At 43.1% G+C, this 25,725-nt stretch overlaps 2 protein-coding genes across 4 annotated transcripts; both read left to right on the top strand.

Moving 5' to 3' along the window:
* Positions 1 to 268: 268 nt before the first annotated feature.
* ednraa (endothelin receptor type Aa) lies at positions 269 to 14,364 on the top strand. Of its 2 annotated transcripts, XM_027030232.3 has the most exons (9): positions 269 to 1,111; positions 2,117 to 2,164; positions 2,564 to 3,043; positions 5,470 to 5,597; positions 9,354 to 9,552; positions 10,455 to 10,607; positions 11,371 to 11,504; positions 11,655 to 11,763; positions 12,277 to 14,364. In XM_027030232.3, exons 3-9 carry the CDS (start codon positions 2,618 to 2,620, stop codon positions 12,433 to 12,435), a joined length of 1,308 nt encoding a protein of 435 aa, XP_026886033.2. In that variant the 5' UTR covers positions 269 to 1,111; positions 2,117 to 2,164; positions 2,564 to 2,617; the 3' UTR covers positions 12,436 to 14,364. The 2 variants fall into 2 exon arrangements, with proteins under 2 accessions (XP_026886033.2, XP_026886032.2); XM_027030231.3 differs by lacking the exon at positions 2,117 to 2,164 and having other exon boundaries at positions 273 to 1,111.
* A 5,753-nt stretch (positions 14,365 to 20,117) lies between these two features.
* tmem184c (transmembrane protein 184C) lies at positions 20,118 to 25,509 on the top strand. 2 transcript variants are annotated; one of them, XM_027030229.3, is made up of 10 exons: positions 20,118 to 20,610; positions 20,683 to 20,813; positions 20,910 to 20,946; positions 21,286 to 21,491; positions 22,300 to 22,374; positions 22,542 to 22,635; positions 23,295 to 23,407; positions 23,617 to 23,716; positions 24,357 to 24,528; positions 24,655 to 25,509. In XM_027030229.3, the coding sequence occupies exons 1-10, from the start codon at positions 20,494 to 20,496 to the stop codon at positions 24,927 to 24,929; spliced, it is 1,320 nt and encodes a 439-aa protein (XP_026886030.1). In that variant the 5' UTR covers positions 20,118 to 20,493; the 3' UTR covers positions 24,930 to 25,509. The 2 variants fall into 2 exon arrangements, with proteins under 2 accessions (XP_026886030.1, XP_026886031.1); XM_027030230.3 differs by lacking the exons at positions 20,683 to 20,813; positions 20,910 to 20,946 and having other exon boundaries at positions 20,119 to 20,610.
* Positions 25,510 to 25,725: the final 216 nt, after the last annotated feature.

The following is a 25,725-nucleotide window of genomic DNA, read 5'->3' as shown; positions in this document are numbered from 1 at the left end:
GTCAAGACCTGCGTTAGCAGGAGTCTGTGGCTGGCCGAGCTGTGTCTGTTTTGGATGGGGCATAATTTAGTTTTGATTTTCACTAATTGTTTTGTGGTGCTGCGAGAGACCCTGCTGAGAGCACAGGCCCCTGTTTACAATCCAGGACATGACCAAATAAAATAAAGTTCTTTCCCGCATGGTAATAACGACGTAATGTAAAGTGGCTTGTGCAGTGGTTTATTATTCTTTTATGAATAGTTAAGAGTTAATGGAACATCCCTGTATATATAAAGGGGAGGCCGTCTCTGCTGTAGGAGTAGCCGGTGATAAAGTGAACTCACTCAGCTCCCGAGCAAAGCCGAGAGTTTGCACTAATAGTCAACTTCCTGCACTTATCTGTGCTATTGATAATGGGGGTTAATGCAAAGCTTGTGTAATGGGCACTGATGTGATCACAAAGGCACTGAGCTTTCTGGGTCTGTGCATCGCACTGACCTACAGTCACTTAGTCCTGCTGCAAAAGGTGCAGTTTTAGCCTGTTCAGAAATACCCTTCCTAATCGCTCCTAGAGGTTTCTAAAAAGGGTTGTGTGCACAGGCGGGAATTCACTACATATGTGGACCCCTCGTTCAAATAATGCAGGAGGGCACAGGATGTTGAGTTGACCACCCAGTAACACAGCACAAGAGAGGAGAGGGGCGTGGGGGGGAGGGAGAGTTGAGGAGGGAGGAGAGAGGAGCAGTCCGACGAGGGCCAGCCCCTCCTACCCTGTACACACTGCAGCTCTCCAGTGATCCTCAATAGTGGTAGCCCGTGCTGTTTCCTGTGGGGTGCCCTCCCCAGCTGCTGGAGGAGGAGATCCGCAATCCCACCCAGTCAAACTGCTTGCTCAGACTCTCTCACACTTACATACCAACGCTCCACAGGAAAAGCTGGAGACAGACCTCCCCGTCGCACCTCCCAACAGCCTCACTGTGTTGTGCAAGCCCAAATGGGACCCTCCTGTACTTTGATAGTTGGTTAATTACTTATGTGAAGTCCCACAGATGTCTGGTGGGGCGCTTCCAAACTTCGCCTGACTCGCTGGCTGAGTGACGGGATCGGAGGGAAGGCAGACGTTTAAGGAGCGGTAGGTGAAAATCAGGAACCATTTATAATGGATGAGTGGAGCGGTTTAGGGACTGTCAGAGATCCCTGTAGTGTTACAGCCATGCTAAACTGCGATGCGACTCGGAGGGCTGTCTGCTAAATACTTCTTTGTGTACCAGGTGGCGGCAGAGACTTTGAACAGGAAACACATCTCAGAAGCTTAACTGTTGTTATGGTCATGAAAAGAACTTTAAAAGTATTTTGAAGGAGATGGAAACTGATTAACTTTGTGAATATTTTACTGTTTTTACTCAACTATCAGGAGACACTAAATGAAGACTTTTCTAGGCTCCAACTGGGTTCACTAGTTGCTTTATTTAAGCCAATTGCTTATAGTTTATTGTGACTTGACAAAAGCAGTGAAATAGAAGCACGTGTCCACCGTCTCCTCCACGTCCTCCACGTCCTCCGCGTCCTCCGCGTCCTCCGCCTCCTCCGCGTCCACCGTCTCCTCCGCGTCCTCCGCGTCCTCCGCGTCCTCCGTCTCCTCCATCTCCTCCGCGTCCTCCGCGTCCTCCGTCTCCTCCGCGTCCTCCGTCTCCTCCGCGTCCTCCGCGTCCACCGTCTCCTCCGTCTCCTCCGTGTCCTCCGCGTCCTCCGCGTCCTCCGTCTCCTCCGCGTCCTCCGTCTCCTCCGTCTCCTCCGCGTCCTCCGCGTCCACCGTCTCCTCCGTCTCCTCCGTGTCCTCCGCGTCCACCGTCTCCTCCGTCTCCTCCGCGTCCTCCGTGTCCACTGTCTCCTCCGCGTCCTTCATTGTTGCATTAAATATCTAAAAAAAATAAAACTTTGCCCATTGACATTGATAGAAGATGTTGTTTGTGTTATTGTTAAACCTTGTGTTCTTGAGTGTTATCTGTCACTGATGTTCCTTGCGATTGTCATTTATATGTAGTCTCTAGACAAATGCTTTCCCTGATCCACACAAAGCCCACTGTTGCACAACATTTGCCTCTTTCATGTTGTGGTCATTTGTTTGTCTGGGAAGCTGCCAGACTGAACCTGGAGTTAGAAGAGGACAGAGACTGAAAGCTGAGTAAGCCACACCCCCAGTGCTGTGTACCAGGGGCAAAAACCAGAACACTAAACAAGGGAAGAAACCCCCTGACAAACACGCTTCTCGCCATGCCAGTGCTGATGGGAAAGACACCATCCTGCAGCGCGTCACTAACACATGCTGGCACACTCCATCTGTCCTCCTTCACTAAATCCCTTTTGAAGTTGTGAGGAAGTTTCCCAGATCTGTTGCTGTACTTTTAAGCAATTCTCTTTGATTCCAGTTACATTCTGAGGCCTGTGTACCAGAACTAGCATTTGTGTATTGTTCTGTCGAGGGAAAGTAACAATGACAAAAAGTGAAGATAAAAGCTCAAGATGAAATTTGCTCTAAATTAAGTGTATCTGATGTAAGTCTGTTTGTTCTCTCGCCCTTCAGTCCAGACGTGTGTAATTGGACTCTTATCACCGTATCTGCAAGTCGGAAAGTGGAATGTGTTCAACAATGCATCCTACAACCTTACACATGTTGCTGTTAACGGCTGTCATGGCCGCTGGTGGAATGACTCAGACAAACCACACAGAGGAGCATTCCAGTTCCCTGCAGCCCTGTATTACCCCTGATCATGGCCTGTGGCCCGCGTCCAGCCAGGTTCTGACAGCCAACGCCACAAGACTTCCTGCTAGCAAACCTGTTAAGCCTTGTCCGGTGCCCCTCTCTATCAATGAAACATTCAAGGTCATCAACACAGTCATTGCCTGCTTGGTGTTCGTGGTTGGTATTGTGGGCAACGCTACCCTGCTGTGGATTATCTACCAGCACAAGTGCATGAGGAATGGACCTAATGCTCTGATCGCCAGCCTGGCTCTGGGGGACCTGATCTACATCATCATAGATATCCCCATCACCGTCTATAAGGTAGGACACTCACCCACCATAGATATTCCTATCACCATCTATAAGGTAGGACACTCATCCACCATAGATATTCCTATCACCGTCTATAAGGTAGGACACTCACCCACCATAGATATTCCTATCACCATCTATAAGGTAGGACACTCATCCACCATAGATATTCCTATCACCGTCTATAAGGTAGGACACTCACCCACCATAGATATTCCTATCACTGTCTATAAGGTAGGACACTCACCCACCATAGATATTCCTATCACTGTCTATAAGGTAGGACACTCATCCACCATAGATATCCCAATCACTGTCTAGAAGTCCAGCAGTGACCTTGACTTGTAAACCTCCGGCAATACTGTGCCTGACACATTCAATGAAGCAAAACACTGCATTGTTGAGAAATATCCGATCAGCAGCAATCAGAAACTGAACACTAATGATCAATAACCATTAATAGTGGAGTAGAAACTGATTGACAAATTATGAAGGACATGTCATTATAACACACTTATAGTAAAATGCATGCATAAGTTATGTGTTCAGAAAGTGTCCAGACCATGCAGGGACAAAGCAAATGGTTCTAATAAACTGGGGGGGGGGGGGGGGGGTCATGTGTAACCGTGGAGACCAGTTCCTTCACCTCCCTCCCCCTTCCACATAGTCTTCATTTCCTGAGTCCCTCTAGTACAGGTTCACCTTCATTTCATCTGTCTATAAAACCAAACTTGGCTTTGTATTCATTAGGTGTCACTAATCCCCTTACCATTAGGGTAGTCTCTGATCTCCTTACCATTATGGTAGTCTCTTATGTCTTTACTATTAGGTTAGTGACTAATCCCCTTACCATTAGGGTATTCATTAATCCCTTTACCATTATGGTAGTCTCTGATCCCCTTACCTTTAGGGTAGTCACTAGTCCCCTTACCATTAGGGTAGTTTTGTGCCCCTTACCATTAGGTTAGTCACTAATCCCCTTACCATTAGGGTAGTCTCTGTGCCCCTTACCATTATGGTAGTCTCTGATCCCCTTACCTTTAGGGTAGTCACTAATCCCCTTACCATTAGGGTAGTCTCTGTGCCCCTTACCATTAGGGTAGTTTTGTGCCCCTTACCATTAGGTTAGTCACTAATCCCCTTACCTTTAGGGTAGTCTCTGTGCCCCTTACCATTAGGGTAGTTTTGTGCCCCTTACCATTAGGTTAGTCACTAATCCCCTTACCATTAGGGTAGTCTCTGTGCCCCTTACCATTAGGGTAGTCTCTGTGCCCCTTACCATTAGGTTAGTCACTAATCCCCTTACCTTTAGGGTAGTCTCTGTGCCCCTTACCATTAGGGTAGTTTTGTGCCCCTTACCATTAGGTTAGTCACTAATCCCCTTACCATTAGGGTAGTCTCTGTGCCCCTTACCATTATAGTAGTCTCTGATCCCCTTACCTTTAGGGTAGTCACTAATCCCCTTACCATTAGGGTAGTCTCTGTGCCCCTTACCATTATGGTAGTCTCTGATCCCCTTACCTTTAGGGTAGTCACTAATCCCCTTACCATTAGGGTAGTCTCTGTGCCCCTTACCTTTAGGGTAGTCACTAATCCCCTTACCATTAGGGTAGATTCTGATCTCCTTCCCTTTTCTCTATAACTCTAGGTTTCTGTTGATCATTCACGTCTATTCTTGTTTCTTAATAATGAATGATTTGGTTAATCTGATACTACTAATGTTTTGGCTGCTGTTTCTGACTGATTTATTCTTATCCTCCATCCTCCAAATACCATTTACACATCTAAAATTAAGTCTAGCCCTTTAGTTATCTCTCATCTACTGTACCTGACAATAGCGCAAGAAACAACTGAACAGCTGTCCAATAACTTACTGCTGTGTGCTATAGAAAGGGCTGTGATTATCACAGTGAAGCCCCAACACTGATATTCCTCACTTTCATTTCATAAGATTTGTTTGATTTCAAATTCAATGTGCTTAAGAGATAAACTAAGCAACATCAGTGAGATCAGTGAGATGGTGGACAGACAGTGAGGTGGTGGACAGACAGTGAGGTGAAGGACAGACAGTGAGATGAAGGACAGACAGTGAGATGAAGGACAGACAGTGAGGTTGTGGATAGACAGTGAGATGAAGGACAGACAGTGAGGTTGTGGATAGACAGTGAGATGAAGGACAGACAGTGAGATGGTGGATAGACAGTGAGGTGGTGGACAGACAGTGAGGTGGTGGACAGACAGTGAGGTGGTAGACAGACAGTGAGATGAAGGACAGACAGTGAGGTGGTGGACAGAGTGAGGTGAAGGACAGATAGTAGGACATGTATGATTATATGATTAATTTTTGTATATGATATATAATTGTTTACTATATATACTAATACAATAATATACCTTTAGTCATTTCCTCTGTTTATTAACTTTGACCCTTACAGCTCCTGGTGAGGAGGTGGCCTCTGGTTGATTACCCCTTTGGTCGTGTCCTCTGTAAAATGGTGCCCTTCATCCAGAAAGCATCTGTTGGCATCACCATCCTCAACCTGTGTGCTCTCAGCATCGACAGGTAAGCATCACCGTTCTCCACCTGTGTGCTCTCAGTGTGGAACGGCAGGCCACATGTCCTCTGAACTGCTGCCGTCACGCATCAATTACCATAACCTTCATGACGTATCCCTCCCTGACCTGAGCTAGGAGTGTTAAACAGAGAGACAATAGACACTTGGATAATGTAAAATCAAACTAATTTACTTTATGTTTTGACTTACTTCCTGTGTGACTCATTCAACAGCAAATACACATTTATTTCCTGAAGTGAGAAGGAACATTTTTCAGGGGCTCCAGGCTGCTGAGTTGCTGTGGTGTGTCTTCCAGAGCAGTTCCCATGGACAGATGAATGAACACTACTCACACAGTGTGAAGTCCAGGGTGAGGGAACAGGACAGGATGTGGGCCAATCAGAGTGGCCCAATCAGAGAGGCCCAATCAGAGTGGCCTAATCAGAGAGGCCCAATCAGAGTGGCCCAGGAAGTTCTTAATTCCAGCTGGAATGTTCCTCCTTGGTTTCCTTTGCCTCCCTGCACAAATGACAAACATCATCAGTGATCATATCCTTCAGCAGTGGGTTTAGATACATGGCTAAAGAAGTTTGTTTCACACACTTAAACATTCCCTGGATAGGCTTTTTTTTATTGTAATTGCTCTTGAAATTCCAAAGTTGAAACTTAATAGTGCATCAGTTCTTGCAATAATCTGGACAAAATATAAGTCCAGTTTTATCTAAGAAATTCAAATCTGATAAATTTACTGACCAAGCAATTCCAGGTCCAGACCACCAACCCCCCCCCCCCCCCCCCCCCCCCGAGTTGTTAACCTCAATTAACATAAAATTTGCATACAAATAACATTAAAAATGCAGGACAGCCAAAAGCAGGACTAGGTCATTTTTGAAATGAGTAATATTTTGAGTAATATTCAGATAAGACATATTTTATCTGACTGTAGACAGGCTGAGCACAATGAGCTGATTCAGCGATTCAGACACATGACGTAACCTCTCAGGCCTGGATTACATCCACGAGAACACGGCTGCATAACATGAGTCTGCAACCAGCAATGAAAAGTGTCAAGCAGTTCATGTCTCATTCATGTCCCTGACTAGTCAATGTCTGATTGCTGCTTTTCTGTTTGTCTGAGCAACATTATTAGGAAGCTGTGTTGGTGATTGATTTGCTGTGGCTAGTAAAAGTGAGATCTGAGTCTATTAAAACTCTGACTTCTCACTAGGTTTTTAGTTATATATTCAAGATGTGCACTGAGGTTAAGGACTTCCTCTCTGTTGCTCAATATATAAAATAACTTCTGCTTTGTCTTTATTTAACTGTAGAAAACTTTGTCTCATCCAGTGATTAATGTGCTCCAAATGCAGACAGAGTGTGCCAACTGGGCTGCAGTCATCCAGTGAGAAAGCCAAGTATTTCTGTGTATCATTTGCGTAACAGTTTTGTTGTGTTGTAGAATTTGGCCTAAAAGGAGCTTGTGAATTAAAATGGACCCACAACTGATCCCTGGGGACTCAATACCACTGATTGTACCATTATTAGGGTAGTTTCATTACTATGGCAGAGTCAGAAATCTGATTGGAATTTGTCAAGATGGCCCTTTACAATCAGGAAAAAAAATGGTTCTTTGGTTATATACAACTGAGCTGAGACAGGTGTAGAATTATATATAGAAACAGACTTTTCTTTTTTCCAGAGTGTCTTAATGGAAGCTGTTTGAGTGATTTTGGGAATAATTATAACCCTAGTTTTGGGAATTTGCCTGATATGAGTGAGATATTAACTACATGGAGCAGACCTGCTGCTATGGATTTGAGAATGTCTGTTTGCAAAGTACCAAGAGAACTTGTAAAATATTTAAGATGACTATGTCTGACCTCTCTTTATATCCTGAGTCTGACTGCTCTTTCTCTCTGAGTCTGACTGCTCTTTCTCTCTGAGTCTGACTGCTCTTTCTCTCTGAGTCTGACTGGTAATACCACTTGGGAAAGTAATAATTCCCCATTGTTAAACAGAAATATTAAAATGCATCATGAAAACTTATATATTCATACATAAAACTACTCAATAATTTATTAATGAAACAGACAAGAATATGGGTTTGCAAAGAGGAAAAACAAGCAGACCTCTACACTAACCTTTCACAGCGTGATCCAAGTAATTAGTATGAGTTTGTAAGCATCACTGTAATATTGATATGCAAAATGTTCATTAGACTTTGATTAACCTTTTCCACATTTATTCAGTCAGACATTGCTGCTGTCAGTAAAAAAAACAGACAAGAAAGAAAGAAGCTACTGAAAAGGAAGGGACTTTGTAGTTCTAACCTAAGCTAGGGCCACTCTGGAAGGTGGTCTGAGGTTCTGAGGTTTAGGTGGTACGTGTAGCCCAACAATGTGCTGTGGTTCTGAGGTTCAGCAGGATCATGTAGCCCAACACTGTGCTGAGGTTCTGAGGTTCTGAGGTTTAGGAGGTACATATAGCCCAACACTGTGCTGGGGTTCTAAGGTTCTGAGGTTTAGGAGGTACATATAGCCCAACAATGTGCTGTGGTTCTGAGGTTCTGAGGTTTAGGAGATACATATAGCCCAACACTGTGCTGGGGTTCTGAGGTTCAGCAGGATCATGTAGCCCAACACTGTGCTGGGGTTCTGAGGTTCTGAGGTTTAGGAGGTACATATAGCCCAACACTGTGCTGGGGTTCTGAGGTTTAGGAGGTACATATAGCCCAACACTGTGCTGGGGTTCTAAGGTTCTGAGGTTTAGGAGGTACGTGTAGCCCAACAATGTACTGTGGTTCTGAGGTTCTCAGTTTCAGCAGGATTGTGTAGCCCAACACTGTGCTGGGGTTCTGAAGTTCTGAGGTTTAGGAGGCACATATATCCCAACACTGTGCAGGGATTCTAAGGTTCTGAGGTTTAGGAGGTACATATAGCCCAACACTGTGCTGGGGTTCTAAGGTTCTGAGGTTTAGGAAGTACATATAGCCCAACACTGTGCTGAAGGACTGAGCTCATGTCACTGTACTGTAGGATTTCAATTGTTTCTTTCATTCTATGACATTTAAAATAAAACATTTGATTCTTGACTCCAGCATATTTGCACCTCCAGCATATTTGCACCATACCTGCAGTGTCTGTCATCCTGCTTTACTTTGGAGTACAAATGGAGGGAAAGAAAGAAGAGCGTGAGCAGTCTGTAATTATCATAGAATAGAGCTCATTGCTTCCATGGTAATTAAATATTATTCAATAACACAGTAGAGCATCACCGAGCATAATTGATTAATTTGATTAAAATTCCATAAAGGGAAATAATGCTCCAGTACAAAAAGGAATCATTCATTTCCCAGTGTCTGTTGGAATGTCAGGGAATTTCCAGTGTCTGTTCTGAAATCCTTTTTAATGCATGTCTGCAACCACACAGATATCCCTAATGGAATTGAAACAGCTGCATGTTAACTGACAACGTTAACTGACATCAGATTGATTTACCAAGTTCTAACATTTCTTCTGACATTCGAGTTTTCTACTATTGCATTATAACCATGATGGTTGATAGCACTTTTACTTTAATGCCTATGAAAGCATATACATGTGTGCCTAACTCTGTGAACATTTACATGTAACAACTCTACTTTAATGCTCCATCAAGGCCATCTTGAGTTTCACTCAAATATAAGGAACAGTTTGTCCACTGCTGATGAGTGTGTTAGGGCAGTAAGACTGTGTTCTGACAGACTGCTTTGTTGCTTCATAAAGGTACAGGGCTGTAGTCTCATGGAGTCGTGTGCAAGGGGTGGGTATTCCCTTGGTCACCGCCATCGAGATCGTTGGTATCTGGGTGCTGTCAATCATCTTGGCAGTACCAGAGGCTGTGGTGTTTGACATCACGCCCTTCAGATACTACAACATCACGGACCTCACCTGTATGATGAAGCCAGAGTCTGCCTTCATGCAGGTAGTCCTTCACTGCCTAACCAGCACACAGTGCTTTCTCTACACTCTGGATACAGTGGAATTCTGTCCAGTGTCTCCCAATAGCCAGTTGCCTCAAATTCTGTATATACTGTATGTATTTTTTCTAATATCTACTAGAGGTTTACAGTTAACTACACTTGGCTGAATTGAACAGGGCTTGTTATATGAGATTCTCAATAAACCTACAAAAGTTAAACAAAGAGAAAAACAATTTTCCTCAACAGTAAAGGAAGTCAAGGAGACAAAGCTGCAGGGATCATCTGTAGCTAGTGCTCTGTGTTCCCAAGCGTGGATCAGCTAACAGAGAACAGAACACGTACAATTACAACCAGCTATGTGCCCAAAGCACAGCCATCTGTGGAGAAGAGACAGCGAAGCTGTACTCCCACTCAAACTCCACCAGAAAGCTCAGAGCCCTTACAGACCAGCCGCTCGTGTTTGGATGTATATCTTTCCACTCATCCAAATCCAAACCTGATCATCTCCATCTGCTTGAGTTAGGGGCCCTGGGCACTTTATGGAAGGATTATGGTAGTATGGAAACAATCGTTGTCTTCATCATGAGCAGTCAAGTCATGGACTGGCACAAGTTCAGATTCTTTTATCTCTTAATCAGAATTCAAATCTTTCTAGGGGCAATCTGCAAAGTCAGTTGTATAAAGGGGCCTGTATTAATCTTATAGCAAGTGGATGGTACACTAGGTGTGTAATATAATTGTTCCCACATTGTATGATGTTTTGGTTAGTGGTAGAAATTGCTGTACATACAGTTATAAGTTTTTTGACAGTGTATGAAAATAAGAACAGCCTTTATTTCTTTGAAACATCTCTGCTGAGAATTTAGACTACCTATGGACTGAAATCCATCATGTCTCTCTCCAGTTTTACATTAAGGCAAAAGTCTGGTGGCTTTTTGGTCTTTACTTCTGCGCACCACTGGCCTGCACAGCTTTTTTTTATACACTCATGACCTCGGAGATGCTCAACCATAGAAAAGGAAGCCTGAGGATTGCCTTAAGTGACCACCTCAAACAGGTAAACCACACCTCTCTACACCTGGACCTTACATACCAAACAGGTAAACCGCACCTCTCTACACCTGGACCTTACATACTAAACAGATAAACCACACCTCTCTACACCTGGACCTTACATACCAAACAGGTAAACCACACCTCTCTACACCTGGACCTTACATACCAAACAGATAAACCACACCTCTCTACACCTGGACCTTACATACCAAACAGATAAACCACACCTCTCTACACCTGGGTAAGATCTGTTTCACAATGGCTCTGTCCTGCATTGCTCACAGATCATTGAGGTACATATCTGGCCATAGTTTGGATAATTCTTTACACATAAGGAAATTGCCTTAGAAATGCCAAAAACAGGGCAATATCTGCACTAGGTTCCGTGCCAAAGGAAAATAAAACTTAAAAGCAGTGCACAAGAGTGCCAAGGAAGCTAATAAGAAAAGAGGCTGTGATTGCTTTAAATGTTGTGGTTAAATGAACCATTTGTGTAGCAAGAAATGAAAGATTCTTTTGCAGGCATGTTGTGCCATTTTTCTTAATTACAACATTGCGTGAGAACAGCAAATCTGACATCTGAGTGCAGAGTTCACATACAAACAAGCATTTGGACACATCAGGGTAGCCAAACCTGAGCTCTGGTCTGGCACGCCGGGGGATGCAGCTAACACACAGACATGAACCCTTGCCCACATTTTACGTCAGCCACGGGCTTCTGTTTCCCGCCATGACATCCCAGCCGGTGTGTTTCTGTCCTGCAGAGAAGAGAGGTGGCCAGAGCGGTCTTCTGCATGGTGCTGATCTTCGCCTTGTGCTGGTTCCCTTTGCACCTGGGAAGAATTCTGAAGGAGACGATGGAAGATCCCCATGACGACAGACGCTGTGACCTGTACAAGTAAGTGAAGATTAGTTCACGTAACCCTGGGTAATAACAGTAACAGTAACCCTGGGTAATAACAGTAACATTTTCAAAAGAATAATAGTGGCAATATAGCCATATATAGCCAATATGGAGATACGTGGTGAACTAGTAAATCCTTTTCAGTTTCCTGTTGGTGCTGGACTATGTTGGCATTAACCTGGCCAGTGTCAACTCCTGTATCAATCCCATCATCCTCTACTTTGTTAGCAAGAAGTTCAACAATTGCTTTAAGGTAAGTTACACACTTTGGCCCTCTGCTAACTGGCTAGCTCTAATCTAACACATGCTGAGCATTACCCCTGCCCAGAGGACCTTCACTATCAGAAAGCTGTTTGAGAACATTCTTACGGGAAATACTTGATTTATGGAAGTGTTATGGAGACAGGAGAGTGGGTCACATGACTTTTGCATTTTTCCAGAGGAGCTCCGAGAGATAAAGCTTGTCTGATGTTCAACCCAAGCATGCCATTCAGACACATGTAGATATAAGAGTGAGCAGAGATCACTGCAGGGAACAAAGTACTCACTGACCTGTTTTTAGACTCAGAAAAGCAAGCTGAATGTTACTGAATTTTCCTAATCTTAAAGGGGAGGTGGTATGATATGCTACATTGCACAGTCATTTGCAATGGAGTTAAACATTTAAAATGCTTCCCCCCTGTGAACATGGATAATAATATTCATTTTAACTTTATATATGAAACATTCCATCATGTTTGTGTCTCTGTATTTGTGGTTTGTTTAGTCTTGCCTGTGTTGCTGGCACCGCTCCAACAACCAGCCGACCAGCACCAGTCCAGTAAATGGCACAAGCATCCAGTTCAAGACACAAGAGCCCAACAACATCCATACTGACCGCAGCTTACGAAAAGACAATAACTTATTGGCAGGTGATCTCTACTGAACAGCGCCACCTGTGGCCTAGAGGAACTCCTGCAGTTCATGGTCAAGGAGCTTTGTTGATTTGATGAGAGTCATGAGAGTGGGGGAAAGTGTTGCTGTTCTGTGTGCACAGTAAGAGAGACGCTGCTTTTAAAATATAGCCACAAACTAGACAATGGGACTGATATATATATAGTCATGGTCCCCTAGCAACTGTTCTCAGAACCTTCCGGAGTGATGCTTTACCATGAGAGAGAGGGTAGGGGTAGAAGGGGTTAACAGGATGCAGCTGAACTACAGCTATAAATGAGTCCCAATCAGTGAACTACAGTGTGTGTGCACATGTGTATTTGTGTGTGTACTTGTGCGTATTGTGCACGTGTGTGTGTGTGTGTGTGTGTGTGTGTGTGTGTGTGTGTGTGTGTGTGTGTGTGTGTGTGTGTGTGTGAGCTAATATGGACCCATACCCTCACGTTCTTTCCCATTGCTGCTCAGTGTGTGGTGTCTGTTGGATGTCATGCACGTGGCATCTGGGGAAGGTTTTACCTGCTTCGACTCCAACTGTTCAGATATGATGTTAATCTCTTTGTAAGCTGGACTTTTCAAAGAAGTAAAACCCTTTTCTTTCAGTGCTATGAAATGGCTTTTTCTACTCAGAGAGTTCTTGAATTTTGATGTGAATGACGTGGATGACGTGCCACTTGAATGAGCCCCTACAGGGTTCAGGGTTTGTTTCTGTGTGTGTTTGTTTGTTTGTTTGTTTGTTTGTTTGTTTGTTTGTCCACCTGTTCACATCTTATTCTTCCAGAACTCTTGTCCAGTTCTCCCTGCCACAAATTCCATGGAAGTTTTTTTTTTTTTTGATTGGTTTTGGTTTTGTTTCATTTTATTCCTCTAGTCCAAACATGACCAGTGTATTCTAATATATGACCCATATTACCCCTGTAATTAAACCTTAAATCCCAGGTCTTTTTTAACACGTAAGTGATGAACAGTGAAAGTTGACTGAATATTCCTTTTTCATCTCACTGCACACTCATGACGGTGTTTCAGCCTCTGTGGATTTGAACGCTGTACTGTGCTGTACTTAAGCACCTCTGAACTGTGCCTATATAACACATTTCTTATACTGCTAGACTTATCATAAAATGTTTTTAAAAGTCTGTATAAACACATAAGTGTTTGAAAAGTCTTTAAACACAAAACCGAAACAAAGAGGTGCTGTTGGACCTCGAATCCCATCTGAAGCTGCATATGTAACAGGTGTGTGTGTAACAGATGTGTGTAACAGGTGTGTGTGTGTAACAGGTGTGTGTAACAGATTTGTGTGTAATAGATGTGTGTAACAAATTTGTGTGTAACAGGTTTGTGTGTAACAGCTAAAGCTTTCAAAAAGCCCACAGCTGGATTTTCTCAGTCTCAGATTCAGTTAGTAATTCAGAGGTTAATGACCTCTGACCTTGTTCAAATTTTAGACTTGGTTCTTAGGAAGCTGTCCAACTGCAACAAACACTTGGTAGTGAAGAGGACATTTCTAAAAAAAAAGAGCTCTAAGTTCACGAGGGCTTGGGAAAGAGAGGTCTTCTACACAGACTAACCCAGCCCCTTTACATGTAACGTTGTGAACTCTTCAGTATTATTAATGTGTATACATGACAACCTTAATATGAAAATGTGTTATGAAATCATGTATTACATGTATTCTTTTTCTTGTATGTATTCATGCTGTATTACTTTATGTTGCTTGTTAGGAAACTTAGAAGCAGATGCAACCTTCTTGGTTTGCAGGAACTGTGATAACTCAAGCAACCCAAAGACATTTCAGGAAAAGGCAACACATGCCTTCAGCACCTTCATTTTGTCCCATTTGTTCAAAACTGAATGATTTACAGAGAGCACATAGAAGGTGAAAGGTTTGTTATGAAAATATATTAATTCATAATTCTATAAATCATCATCTTTGGTGTTGTCATTTTTGTATCAGTGAGGAACTGCCAGCACTTTAAAAAAAACAATTGGTTAAACCTAAGGCTATTATTATTATTAGTATTATTATTATTATTATTATTATTATTATTAGTAGTAGTAGTAGTAGTAGTAGTAGTAGTAGTAGTAGTAGTAGTAGTAATATTAGTATTAATATTATTATTATATTAGTATTAGTAGTAGTAGTAGTAGTATTAATAGTAGTAGTAGTAGTAGTAGTAGTAGTAGTAATATTAGTATTAGTATTAGTATTATATTAGTAGTAGTAGTAGTAGTAGTAGTAGTGGTATTAATAGTAGTAGTAGTAGTAATATTAGTATTAGTATTAGTATTATATTAGTAGTAGTAGTAGTAGTAGTAGTGGTATTAATAGTAGTAGTAGTAGTAGTAGTAGTAATATTAGTATTAGTATTATTATTATTATTATTATTAGTAGTAGTAGTAGTAGTAGTAGTAATATTAGTATTAGTATTATTAGTATATTAGTAGTAGTAGTAGTAGTAGTAGTAGTAGTATTAATAATAGTAGTAGTAGTAGTAGTAGTAGTAGCAGTAGTAGTAGTAATATTAGTATTATTATTATTAGTAGTAGTAGTAGTAGTAGTAGTAGTAATATTAGTATTATTATTATTATTATATTAGTAGTAGTAGTAGTAGTATTAGTAGTAGTAGTAGTAGTAGCATTAGTAGTAGTAGTAGTAGTATTATATTATTATTATTATTATTATTATTAATAGTAGTAGTAGTAGTAGTAATATTAGTATTATTATTAGTAGTAGTAGTAGTAGTAGTAATATTAGTATTAGTAATATTATTATTAGTAGTAGTAGTAGTAGCAATATTATTATTATTATTATTATTATTATTATTATTATATTAGTATTATTATTATTATTATTATTAATAGTAGTAGTAGTAGTAGTAGTAATATTAGTATTAGTATTATTATTAGTAGTAGTAATATTAGTATTAGTATTATTATTATATTAGTAGTAGTAGTAGTAGTAGTAGTAGTAGTAGTAGTATTGATAGTAGTAGTAGTAGTAGTAGTAGTAGTAATATTAGTATTAGTATTAGTATTATTAGTAGTAGTAGTAATATTAGTATTAGTATTAGTATTATCAGTTGTAGTATTAGTAATAATATTAGTATTATTATTATTATATTAGTAGTAGTAGTAGTATTAATAGTAGTAGTAATATTATTATTATTAGTAGTAGTAGTAGCAGTAGTAGTAGTAGTAGTATTATTAGTATTATTATTAGTTGTAGTAGTAGTAGTAATATTAGTATTAGTATTATTATTATTATATTAGTATTAGTAGTAGTAATAGTAGTAGTAGTAGTAGTAGTAATATTAGTATTAGTATTATTAGTAGTAGTAGTGGTAGTAGTAATATTAGTATTAGTATTATTATTATTAGTAGTAGTAGTAGTAGTGGCAGTAGTAGTAGTAGTAATATTAGTGTTAGTATTAGTATTATTATTATTAGTAGTAGTAGTAGTAGTAGTAGTAATATTAGTATTAGTATTATTATTAGTAGTAGTAGTAGTAGTAGTAGTAGTAGTAATATTATTATTATTATTATATTAGTATTAGTAGTAGTAGTAGTAGTAGTAATATTAGTATTAGTATTATTATTAGTGGTAGTAGTAGTAGTAATATTAGTATTATTATTATATTATTAGTAGTAGTAGTAATATTAGTATTAGTATTATTATTATTATTAGTAGTAGTAGTAGTAGTAGTAGTAGTAGTAGTAGTAATATTAGTATTAGTATTATTATTAGTGGTAGTAGTAGTAGTAATATTAGTATTAGTATTATTATTATTATATTAGTATTATTATTATATTAGTATTATTATTATATTAGTATTATTCCTGCTCCCTTACACATTATATGCAATACACTGTCAGTGCTGTTTTTGCAGCATGGCAGTACTGAGGTTCCAGGTGTCAGTAGATCACTCTTACTGATAAGCTGTCTTTTTAATGTCAACACTTGAAGCTGTTGATCCCACTGTGGAGACAACATTCAGATGCTCCCCAGGAAAAGCCGAGGTGCTGGGATTGTGAGTGAGGGCCGTCGTGAGCTCACTTCTTCTCAAAGAAGCTCCAGCCATGGATGGCTCTGAAACGGTGGTGAAGTCTGGGTCCTTCCACCTCCTCAGACAGCAGAGGTGTCTTAAAGAAAGCCTGTAAATCTGGGCAAAAGTGAACATGACAACATTTTGCCTGTTTGTGGCCTGGCAAAAATGTGGATGTCAATCGTGTGATAGATTTTTTAAAGTGTAAAAAGCCTATGTAATATTAATATTATGTAATATAAATCCATTTGTACCATCCATAATACATTCTGGCTTTGTTTTGTACAGAAACATGTATCACCATTGTCTGTGAGTGATGGGTCAGTTTACAACAGAAACTTCAGGATTAGAACTATAAATGCTAACTGCTACAAATCAAATCAGAATTATTATTTTCTGTTTAAATTTTATAAAACAAGCCAAGAAAAACATGAACTTAATCACATAATATTTCTTCATTTTGTCAGTTTGAAGTCCTGTCTTTGTCAGGCTCGCCACGGAGTGACATTTAGAAGTACCACTGCAATTCTCGATAGACTTCACGTCAGTTTCTGGAAATATTTTCACTTGCAGCCTTTTGAAATAACTCCGAAGAGAAATGAAAAGACTTTTGGGAAAAGGGACGATGGATTTTGCGCTGAGGAATTCTGTGGGAATGTTTATGATTTCCAGAGAGGAGCCAACTGCAGCACTAAGGACCAAAGTCCTTCACACCGCGTCAGTCCAAAGCAAAGCCATTATGTTCCAACCTGGTCCGGCCACTTTCCACACAGAAAGGGGACACGCATGGGCTTTGCTTCCCAGTTCTTCCTGTCATCTGGCAGGAGTCAAGTGACATTTATCCATATAGACTGTATACAGTGGAACTACATGAGTACATATGCACAACACCACAGTATGAGATATGCGGGCGAATGTCTGTAGCAGAGGGAGACAGAGTCAGCCAAAAATAATCATGAAAAATATCATAAGTATGTTGGGGATGAAAGAATAAGGCCTCACCCTCTAGTGCTGCTTTATCACTTATTTTTAGTCATTTTTCTATGCTTTTCTTTTATTTCTTTTCGTGACGTACCAAATGTGTCTTGAAAACCTTCTATAATAATTTTGAATACATGCATGTCGTAAAATGAGATTTAACACCGTACATTTATTGCAGCCCCAACTGCCAACAGTTAAGACGTTTTAAAAGTTAAAACAATTCGCCGTTTAAAGGCAACCGGTTTAAATCCGTTATGTACAGATCCACTAAGGGAACCACTAAGACCTGTTCCCGTTATAAATCGCTAATTTGCTCCGTGTCTTCGTTTGTACTAGTACCAGTACAGATAGGAGTAATAGCCTACGCCTATTTTATCAGTAATAAATGTATATTATCAGTAATCTTATTTTCACGTGGTCTTAAAATACAGACTGCCCCATAGGCCTCACGAGAGATTACATTTAGCTGACGCTTTCATCCAATGCGACTTACAATTACAACTTGAGTAATTGAACGTTAAGGGTCTTACTCAGGGGCCCAACAGTGGCAAGGCTTGAACCAGCAACCCTCTGATTAGTTAAGTACCTTCAGCACTGAGCTACCACTGCCCATATTAAGGTAGGGACGTCACAAGGCACGTGCTGTTTACGCGTCTCTGGTGTTCTCGGACAGAGCTGCTGTCTGTCTGTATGAGTGTCTGTCTGTTTGTATGAGTGTCTGTCTGTCTGTCCCTGCCCTAACACGGCAGTGTCTCGCGTGCCATTTTTCAGAACGATTGCTTGCAGCCATCCAGCGAGGCGCACGCATGACTGCGGCAAGAGCCATGTCTAATTTATAAAAGCCAAAAATATAGAATCAATATTCATGAACAATCTGTCCCAGCACAACCAGTGATTTGTGAGACTTGGGGCAGTGTGATAACGGCGCGGGGACACAAAGAGAAAGTTCTGCTTCTTTGCATCCAGAAATGAGGCGCGCGAACCCGACAGCGCGTCGAAAGACATGGCGACCGCAGCCGCGAGCCTCTCTGCACGTGAACCGAGCCTCTGGCCGGGGCTCGTTCGGGTTGGTTTGCGTTCATATTCTTTAGCGGAACTGAGTTGTAGTCAGAACTGCTGCCAAAGCGCCGAGCGGCAACTGAAACAAACAGAATCAAAAACGATGTCAGGTGGTGTAATATGGTTAAAGTTCAGGATCAGATGTAACGCTGCGGCCTTAAACTGTACAGCTGCATTGCTGCATGTTAATATAAAGTATTCTGTCTAACGAGTCCCAGCACGTGTGTACAGGACACCGATTGAGGGGCACAATGGGGGTAATTCATAATCCCGGTTCTGGATTAACCATGTGTTGCAATTATTAGCGGTTTACCTGCTAAAAACACACCTGACACAACCCATCAGCTAACACCCCAGTGATCTTAAAATAAACACTGAAATATGCACAGAAAGGATTTTGCATAAACACTGGTCATCTTTACATAGCACGGAAAACACACGCGTACTTCAGAACTACAAGATGCGTATGAAGACATGATTAAGTAGCGTTTAGAACATCTCTGAAAGGTGATCTGTGCTCTTCGCTGAAAACCGTCACCTGCTTCAGCCTGTCGGTTTCTGCTGGAATAGGAAGGAAAGTGTTGCCTATTATCAGGACTAATAATAATAATGATGGCTTCATCAGCTTTCCGCTTTTATAGGATTCATTCAAATATAGATGGGGATTTGTTAAAAAGTGAGTAATCTGTGCGAACAACTGAAAACTATTAAATAGATTCATTCAGAAGTTTATGACTTTAAAAAAATCTTAATTTGGTGATAGATAGATAGATAGATAGATAGATAGATAGATAGATAGATAGATAGATAGATAGATAGATAGATAGATAGATAGATATGATTTTGCTTAACTTACTTAATATATCTTAAGGATTAGAATTCATGGTGAGTATATCTTAATGATCAGTTGATGTACATTTTGTAATGAAACAGAACACTGGGAAATGGGCCATTTTCCTGATCTGACGCTTTGGAAATCTCAGATAGAGGCGTTTGTTTAATTCCCAGTTCTGTGTAGAACATGTAAGCACTCAACAAGAATTATTGTGTCTCCAGTATTTTAAACAGCACTGGGGTTTTGCAAAATCTTCCTGTAAATTGTGTATAAAATATCTGACACGGCTGTTGCTGAAAAATAATTTAGGCTACTTGATGTCGAATGTCAGTTTGAACTTTTGAAGAACTTGTTATTTTTCCTTCTTCGTGTTATTTGCACAGCATTATTTTGGACAGGGCTCTATAAGATCGAAAGGCAGTAATTTAATACAGCACGATAACAGTTTTATTCCTAAAACGTCTAAGGAAAGAGAATGCGCTGAAATTAATCGCCAACGCCCGCTGAGCCTATTTGTAAGACAACACTGTCATCTTATGGCGATTTGCTGTAACTGTTAGTGATTTTTATTCTTGCCCAGTGTTCCGCATAGCCCCTGTCTGAGCTGTGTGTAATTCTGGGGCTGTTAGTTAGTTATTATTGGAGCTGTAAGCGTCACTCTGCTCCGCGTCTCCTACACAGGTGCGCTCTCCGTCTCCTCCAGGCCAGTAGGTGGCGCGCCACGTCCTTCGGGGTGCTCGAAGGTGTTTGGCGTGTTGACGTGAATAACAGGAAGTTCGTGAGTGCTGGACAAAGTTGTCTGCGGCTAAAGGTCGATGCGCTCAGTGAAGTTCTAATTGCGCGCGTACGGTGGTGATTTTGGATTGTCGGTACACGTGATCGCAGGCACACACTGAAGGGCAGAAATGAGCGTTAAACCGGTTACTGGGTAACGGAGCTCTGGCGTACCGAACCGGCCACGTGAGGCGGCACACGTCTGTTTACAGTGAATCAGCGCGCGCGCAGCTTTGCTACTTTAACTTTGACTCTTTAACTTTGACGTTTAGGAACAGCATTGCGCAACATTGTTTCGACAGGTATTTTAATGCCGCTGGGCGCGCGCTTTCCTGCGTCGTGAAGAACTGAGCAGAGGATGCCCTGCACGTGCGGCACGTGGCGGCGGTGGATCCGGCCGCTCGTGGTGCTGCTGTACATCCTGCTGCTGCTCGTAGTCCTTCCGCTCTGCGTGTGGGAGCTGCAGAAGTCAGAGGTCAGTCCTTCTGCTGCGCGCGCCCTGCAGGCCGCTGGGCACGCGCAACACTAACGCGCCTTGGCTCCACAGGTCGGCACGCACAACAAGGCGTGGTTCATCGCAGGCATCTTCGTGTTCATGACCGTCCCCATATCTCTGTGGGGCATTCTCCAGCACCTCGTACACTACACGCAGCCCGAGCTCCAGAAACCCATCATCAGGTAGGAGGCTGCGCGACACCTCCCCTTTGACAGGTTTGATTTGCTCTGCTGTTGAAGATCTGCTACTCACCTCACCTCTCCGTCTCCCTCTTGTAGGATATTATGGATGGTTCCTATATATAGTTTGGATAGTGTGAGTATCACTGTATGATCTGAGATGCTGTAGAGCAGCATTATGACGTTCCAGTTCACTAGTAAGCTGGGTTTCCTTTAAGTTCTTGCTTGCATGTCGGCGCTGTTGTTTACGGCACAGACCCCTAAGGTCGCTAGTCACATGACTCCAGTTAACACCGCCTTCAGTCAGACCTCCTGGATCGAGGCTCTTTCAGTCTTCCTGTCTGTCAGTACACATGCTTTTTTGTTGTTATTTCTCTTTGTTCTTCGTTACTACTAAACGAAGCATGTAAAACTGCCCGGTGGTGTTTGGGCACTGGTAACTGTGGCTCTGCATCTTCCTGTGTCTGGCTTGCAGTGGATCGCGCTGAAGTATCCCAGCATCGCCATCTACGTGGACACGTGTCGCGAGTGCTACGAGGCCTACGTCATCTACAACTTCATGATATTTCTGCTGAACTACCTGGGGAAGCAGTACCCCAGTCTGGTGCTCATGCTGGAGGTCCAGGAGCAGCAGACACACCTGCCTCCCCTCTGCTGCTGTCCACCGTGGCCCATGGGAGAGTGAGCAACCACATCACCCCCGCCTCACTCCCCGTCCCACTTCTTGTCTCACCCTCCGTACACTCAGTTTCACTCCCATTCTTACCCTCTCTCCCGTCTCACTCCACATCTCACCTCACCCACAGGGACATGAACGTTAATACTCCTTCAGAATCATAAGCTCTGACCTTTCAAGACCTTTATTAGTCTGAAGTCCAAACTAAACTGAATCTACATTGACATCATCTTGAAGACCAAGACTAGGCCTCATCACCACGGAAACAGCCACCAGCGACCAGTCCAGTAGATAATCAGGATTTAATATGTTAAGTAGGATTTTAGTTCTGTTGTCCAACTTGTATTTCTGAGCTCCACCAGTGTGGGACATTACTCAAGCTGCACTCATCCTCAGATCACTGGTACGGTGGTTGTAGAACTGAGACGCCTACAGCAGAGTGACGCGTAGGAGCAGGGGGAGAGATCCAGGATCAGCCTGGCTGTGTGTTTCTCCATCAGCGGGGAATGTTTGGACTGCTGTTGGCGCAGTAGCTCCATGTGTAATGGTCACACTCAGTGTGTGTGTCTGTACCTGACCAAGCAGAGTAGTTCTGGAGTGGATCCCAGCGTAGCTCTGGAACAGCAACTGTCTGTGTCTGCCGTTGTGTTCCTCGCTGGATCCGTGCAGCACGCATCTACAGAAACCTGATTCTCATTCACACGCTCAGCTGGACTTCACCACTAAAACTCGTGATCACTTTGTGAGCACATCCGTAGCTCCTGTACTGCTGTAGTTAATGTCAGAGTACGTGTGTGTTCTTTCTGCTTGTAGGGTGCTCTTACTGAGGTGTAAGTTGGGCGTTCTGCAGTATACCGTAGTGAGGCCTGTCACCACTGTCATTGCCCTGTGAGTCTCACCTTCACTTACCAGTTTCTGATGTTTCACTAGAACCTTTCAGGTTTTATTTTTACAGCAAACCCAAGTGCCTTCAAACACAGTCATACTTCATTTGGTGCCGTTTACAGCCCTGCTGGCAATAATGTATCTTGTCCATGATTTTTTTGTGCCATCAGAATTTGTCAGCTTAGTGGGGTGTACGATGAAGGAAACTTCAGCTCCGGAAACGCCTGGACGTACCTGGTGATCGTGAACAATCTCTCCCAGCTGGTTAGCGCCAGTCTTCACTCCTTCTGTTCTGTGATCTGCGAGCAAGCCGCCGTTTAGCAGTAACAGACATTCAGAAAGAGGTGTTATATAAACACACTCATGTTCACCAAAACTGACTTGCATTTTACACTTGGAGGATGTGGCCCTTGTCCAGACTTGCTTACAGAAGTGCTTTGTGGTATTAATACACATCCTCATGTGAGAACAGAAAGTCAGTGTTGAGAACACAATCAGACTAAAGTCAGAAGGTTGTTTTAACGAGCGTTTCTTTCCTATTCGTCCTTCTCTTTGTGATGGTGCTTTAGTTCCAGTATTTACCTTCTTAATGAAGGATGAACATAATCTAGGTTTACTAATGGTAACAGGAAACAGCGAAACCAGATCCATGTCTGCACAAACCTTAAAGACGTCTGGACCTGAGACCACATTCATCTACAACCTTGTGCTCTCCAGCAGTCATATCGTGTAGCTGTCCAGTAACTTTCCAGAGATCTATGCAGTGACCATGAAAGTTTTGCAAAGCTGATCTTTAACTGCTCTAACAGTAACTAGCTAATAACACACTGGTCAGCGTGTGGTTGTAGTCTGCCTGTAGTTTAAGTACCACATGTGTGTTTGTGTGTGTGTGTGGTTGTACACTTCACGTTTCTTCTCCTCAGTTTGCCATGTACTGCCTGGTGTTGTTCTACAAGGCGTTGAGGGAAGAGCTGAGTCCCATCAAACCTGTGGGGAAGTTCCTCTGTGTCAAACTCGTGGTGTTTGTGTCCTTTTGGTAAGACAAAGTGATTATGCTCCTCAAACCTGGAAAACCTCTGTAGTGTCCTGGACCACCACGTACACTCCTGATATATCACACGCCTCTCATTCCTCACTGGACTGCCACGTACACTGCTGATATCACTCACCTCTCAGTCTGAGCATACGTGTGTAGACAGCGTGACTGGTGTAAGCTGGTGAGTCCAGTTTTCTACCATCCCACAGGCAGGCTGTGTTCATCGCCCTGTTGGTGAAGGTTGGAGTGATTTCAGACTCTCACACCTGGGACTGGGACAGTGTAGAGGCAGTAGCTACTGGTCTGCAGGTGTGTGACTTTCTCTGCTGTGTCTGAGTCTTTCAGTGGGCCAGTGCGTAACAGCAGTGCAGGCACAATCTGTAATCTTCTCCAGAGGGATGTGCGTTCCGGTGTGTAATCTTTCCCGGGGGGGGGGGGGGGGGGGGGGGATGTGCGTTCCGGTGTGTAATCTTTCCCGGGGGGGGGGGGGGGGGGATGTGCGTTCCGGTGTGTAATCTTTCCCGGGGGGGGGGGGGGGATGTGCGTTCCGGTGTGTAATCTTTCCCGGGGGGGGGGGGGGATGTGCGTTCCGGTCTGTAATCTTTCCCGGGGGGGGGGGGATGTGCGTTCCGGTCTGTAATCTTTCCCGGGGGGGGGGGATTTGCGTTCCGGTGTGTAATCTTTCCCGGGGGGGGGGGGGGGGGGGTGTGCGTTCCGGTGTGTAATCTTTCCCGGGGGGGGGGATGTGCGTTCCGGTGTGTAATCTTTCCCGGGGGGGGGGGATGTGCGTTCCGGTGTGTAATCTTTCCCGGGTGGGGGGGGGGGGGATGTGCGTTCCGGTGTGTAATCTTTCCCGGGGGGGGGATGTGCGTTCCGGTGTGTAATCTTTCCCGGGGGGGATGTGCGTTCCGGTCTGTAATCTTCCCCATGGGGACGCGTGCTCTTGCAGGACTTCATCATCTGTGTGGAGATGTTCCTGGCAGCCATTGCCCACCACTTCACCTTCACCTACAAGCCTTACATCCAGCAGGCAGAGGAAGGCTCCTGCTTCGACTCTTTTCTGGCCATGTGGGACGTCTCCGACATCCGGGCTGACATCTCCGAGCAAGTACGCAATGTCGGTGAGTCCGCATCCGTGTGCAGCAGCTCTGAGATCAGTCACACACCGTTTGCCTAAACGGACTTTCTCCTGAACTAATGTGCTTTAGTTAGATTTTGTGATTCTGACAGTATCGTCGCTCTCTCAGGGAGAACGGTTATGGGCCGGCCCAGGAAGGCCTATGTCAGGGGGGAGGCGGAGCAGGACGAGAACACCGGCTTGCTGTCAGGTGACGCCCAGGACCCCACCCCCGATGACTTGCCCACGTCTCCCCCAGGCCTCTATCAGGGCATGGGCCACACGCCCACTCCTTGTGCAGACATGTGCTCCACACCATGGAAGGGCGACGCAGATGATGTAGCCAGCGTGCTGTCCAGCGACCCCAAAAACCCTCCCAGCACAGATTACGCTGCCATCACTTAGCCAGACTGCCAATGCAGGTAACATGCGCTGAGAGGACAAGCGTCATCTGCTATTTCCTACGACCGAGTACCGTCAGCCCCGGTAACTAATGTTCACACGTGACTTGTGGTTAACAATGTTTTGCAGGTTTTGGATAAAGGTGGCATTTAGGCACATGTGGGACCCAGATGTCTGTTTTGTTACGATCTGAGCAGGAACCATACAGCTTATCATTATCATTTAACTTGTAACCTAGCGATTGTGCTTTACGGACCACCGCGGGAAGAATTTCAAGTTTCTTCTCTTCACGATTTTTTTTAAAGTCTTGTTTGGCCCAGTAAGTCACTCAACTCTCTCTGGACATTAGTTATGATCACACTTCATCTGCTGATGGAGGCAGTGCTGATGTGATGAGTGTGTGCTGGGTACACATGCAGAGTGACCCTGCCCGCAACCTCGCTTTGTGTAGCTCTTAAAACTGCCTCAGCATGAACGGGCTGTGTGACCTCAGCACCATGACACTGAGCAGATGGGAGGAAGTCTAAGACTTAGCAAAAGTGCTTTTTCAACTGTAGCCTCAAAATAAAGTTTTCTGACACTATCACGTGTATGTTTTATCTTCTGAAGGGATGTTCCAAAGTTTTGCAGTTTTTGCTTTTTTTTTTTCTGTATTCCTTCCTAACATGGTTAATTGAGGGCTGTACTTCAGTCAGCGTTGGACTGTGGAGTTATTTACTGTTTAAAAGTTATACAACTCAGTTCATGAGCTGAAGAGGTCAATTTTCATGTTGATTCATGTGATGTCCCTTTGAGATGA

The sequence above is a fragment of the Electrophorus electricus genome, chromosome 12, assembly GCF_041902795.1.
Source record: "Electrophorus electricus isolate QZ-2024a chromosome 12, ASM4190279v1, whole genome shotgun sequence".
Taxonomy (NCBI): Eukaryota; Metazoa; Chordata; class Actinopteri; order Gymnotiformes; family Gymnotidae; genus Electrophorus; species Electrophorus electricus.
The sequence above is the reverse complement of the archived record's forward strand: the minus strand, read 5'-3'. Positions and strand labels throughout refer to the sequence as shown.